Here is a 3533-nt window from a genome sequence, read left to right on the forward strand (position 1 = left end):
AAGGGGATGAATGCATGCATACGTGAATGAATGGCTAACAGAGTAAACGAATGAAAGAACGAACAAGTAGATAAATAAATGAATGTATATATGAGTGGATGACTGAATGGATGAGCGAATGAATGAATGAATGAATAAATAAATAAATGGGGAAATGTACGAATGAAATGGCAGTCTTGTTAATTCGGCTCGTATATCATAACTAAGTACAGCTGCTTTACCCAAGACACCCCATTCACACGTAGTAAACTGCTAAGGCGAACCACTGTACAAACTATAAAATACACGGTAAAACAGCAACAGGCACGTGATAACCTCTAGCGGTCGATGATCTGCTTTTAAGCAAACTAGTATATTGATCCTGGCGCAGTGGACATTCGAACACAGCTGCTAGGTTGGGTTGAAAGCTGGCGAGTAAAGCTGTCTAGTTGATGGGTAGCCCTAGATGGGATAATGCCAGTTCAGGAACTGGATTCTGGTGTTGCATCCGAAGAAGAGTTTCATTCCTTGGCCGATGTGACATGCAACTGTGAACTGTGTCACGCACGGCTCTATGTTTCCTCCAAACAAAATGTCATAGAGGACAGCCTACTGGATCACTCGGATGCGTTCCATTTGCTGCCATCACCAAAATCTGGTACGCCAAATCCACCCCAGTTCCCCGCACCTATTTTCTATCCATGGTCTTGTCCAATGCCTGTATACACAGACATGTCACCATTCGCATGCGGCAGTTTCAACAAGTGTTTTTGTCCGAATGGGAACAAAATCAATCCGGACATGGCTGGCCATATGAATCCCATATGTGAATTTCCTTGTAGACCAAATGTCGGACTACTGGCGTTTGACCAAGAGGGCGATGTTAGTAGTGCTTGCACAGTACCCCAAGTATACATATCTAAAGATTGTGTGTTGCACATACGGCTTTCGGCCTATGTTTCTTTTGAACGGTCCGTATCAGCCTATCGTCTAATCAACTATCGAAACAATTCTGCGTTGGCATTGAATGAGAGTGGAGAGTACGGATATGCCTACCATTACAATTGTCGTGGTCTCATTAATATGCATCATGGAAAGCTCTCGATAACATTTGACAAAGATCGTCAGGTGCTGCTGCGGACCGAGAAGCCAAGTTTTGTTAAAAAGGAAATGGAATTCTACAGACTGACATCACATCACTGGACCGCGTGTAGGCCAGTGTCGATGGACACGTTTGATCGCGACCGAACCCCGGAAATTTTGAAGAAAATCGGGATTGAAAAATCACTCGATGATGCAAAGTTACGAGAGCTGGTCAGTTCTTCTGCAGTGCACAAAACCGGTTGCGGTCTTGTCAGTAAGTCGTTTGTCTCGGTAGATTTTCTATTAAAAATTAGTATACTTAGGTGACGCAAAAATCGAACAGAAGGTCAACGGGGATGTTGTACTGAGTTGGTTCTACGAAGATAGAGCGAACTCACTCATCGTTTCCCCGTTGTCTGGCAGCTTCAGTCTCTCAACCAAGAACCTGGAAATTATGGCCACCCCTAGGTCCGATATTTACATTGCATTCGGCGATTTCTTCGTCCATGTTGGGTAAGTAGCACCGTGTATCATGGTTGACCATCCAACTGAAGAAACCATTTTATCTTCCAGAAGTCAACAAATGACCGTGAGCAGTGGCGCCGTGGCTGGAAGATGCAATTTCACCAAAAGTCATCCTTGTCTACTGAAGCTGACAAGTACTATCGTGGAAAATCAGGCGGTTGACCTACGTCAGTACTGTGCCTACTCACAGTCAGTGGGGCAAACCGGGCCCACTCCAACTGGCAACCATCATCGACGACAGACCCCAATCACTTCGTCCGCTTTCAGTGGAAATGTCGCAAGCTCGTACTGTTCGATCAGTCAGACGAATCGGAATATCTCTCCTGCTAGTCAAACCTCCGCTTCGGGTGAAACAACGAGCGACAAAAGGAATGACAACACATGTTCAAGCAGTTCCAAAGAAACCCACATCACAAACGTGAAGAGTGAAACCAGTATACTGACAGGTCCTAAATCTGCTCAGCCAACCGAACGTGGGTGACCGAACGAGACAAATTCTCTGTTTAGTTGACACTACGAACGATTGTACACATCCTGCTAGTTAAAGGGTGCCCCTGTATTGCCAAACTTGTGTAATGGCACGCTCGCTAGCGTCCATGGTGCGTAATGAAAATATACAGTTGCGAAAGTTTGGTTTGTCTGTGTTTGATGTTCGACCTTAATAACGGGTAACCATGCCAATATGTTGCCAAAAAACGGGTTTTCACAGTCAACCTTATCCAGAGCTTGATGGAAACCAGTAAGTCCGTTTGAAGAATAAACACCATGAAGATATCCGGCTTCGGTAAGCTACGGGTTGTAGTATGGGTAAATACTGACTTCCGCATAGGGACCCCGAGACGGGCCACATCAATCATCGGTGAACCAAACTGCGGCAGCTACAACCACTGTACACGTACGCGGTTATCCCGGCTGACAATGATTATTATGATGTATAGGGCACACCGCACTAGCTATCAACTTCATACTAAGGTACGACTAGTTGAGAAGGATCACATGATGACCTAGTTTCTTGTATGGAAGAGGAGCATCTACACTTTGTCTTTACAGGTCACAGAGTGTGGTAAAACTAGTCCATGTGGCGTCAAATCAAGAATTACGGTTACTCTAAGACATTACCGAACCAACGAGACCCCACGTGAAACCTCCGCTGTGCGAATATCCCGAAGGAAAGGACATGGGTAATTGTACACAAAGCCGGTTGAGAATGGAGAACTTCAGCCAATCCTGTCGTGACTACAGGCCATGGTAAAGTAAAGTTGGTATCACTATCCCTTTCCACTCATTGTGCAAAGAGAAAAACAGTCTCCTAAGACAGAGAATCCAGGTAATCAGTATTGGTGTAATTAGACGACAGACTCCCGATTTACCCATAGGGGAATAAGGCATGGCGAACGTATATTGGAACCGATGGAGAAAGCGAAAGTAGTAGCAAAACAGTACTGAGTACTGGCAGCCCAGAGGCCGGTGCAAGCAACCCAGTATAGTCGCAGATACGCCAATAGATTTACGGATCGCAATAAACGGATAAGACGGAGGCAGGCTTATGAATACCACCACAGAAGCTGGAAGAACTAGGGCAGATGGTGTAGAGGTATACGTAAACTCATGGAGTAGCTGGTAGCATAAGGAAACGCCGGATCTGGCCAAAACTGTGCCTAAACGGTAAACGTAAAGGCCAGCTTCACTTGTGGACAACGATAAGTGATGTGCGAAACAGGATGAGATCGTCCCTTTTGAATCCGTACCCCCAGAAATACCCTTTGAAGCACCGACAACCCGTAAAATGAAGTGCGTTGCAAGGAGCAGTGGACCAGAGCTGGAGATAGCTCAGCACCATAACTTGCGATGTGTCCAAAGTACGAAAATTCCCGTTAGAATATTGTGAAAATTCAGAGAATTCAGGCTCCGAAGGATCAGCACTGGATCCCGTTATTCGTTCCGCA

At 45.5% G+C, this 3533-nt stretch overlaps 1 protein-coding gene across 1 annotated transcript; it reads left to right on the plus strand.

Annotated features, from left to right (window-relative positions):
- Positions 1-453: 453 nt before the first annotated feature.
- T265_00742 (hypothetical protein) lies at positions 454-2068 on the plus strand (the record flags this gene model as incomplete). The annotated part of the gene is made up of 3 exons (XM_009164591.1): positions 454-1336; positions 1377-1575; positions 1636-2068. 3 exons carry the CDS (start codon positions 454-456, stop codon positions 2066-2068), a joined length of 1515 nt encoding a protein of 504 aa, XP_009162855.1.
- Between the last annotated feature and the right edge of the window lie 1465 nt (positions 2069-3533).

The sequence above is a fragment of the Opisthorchis viverrini genome, assembly GCF_000715545.1.
Source record: "Opisthorchis viverrini unplaced genomic scaffold opera_v5_7, whole genome shotgun sequence".
Lineage (NCBI taxonomy): Eukaryota > Metazoa > Platyhelminthes > Trematoda > Opisthorchiida > Opisthorchiidae > Opisthorchis > Opisthorchis viverrini.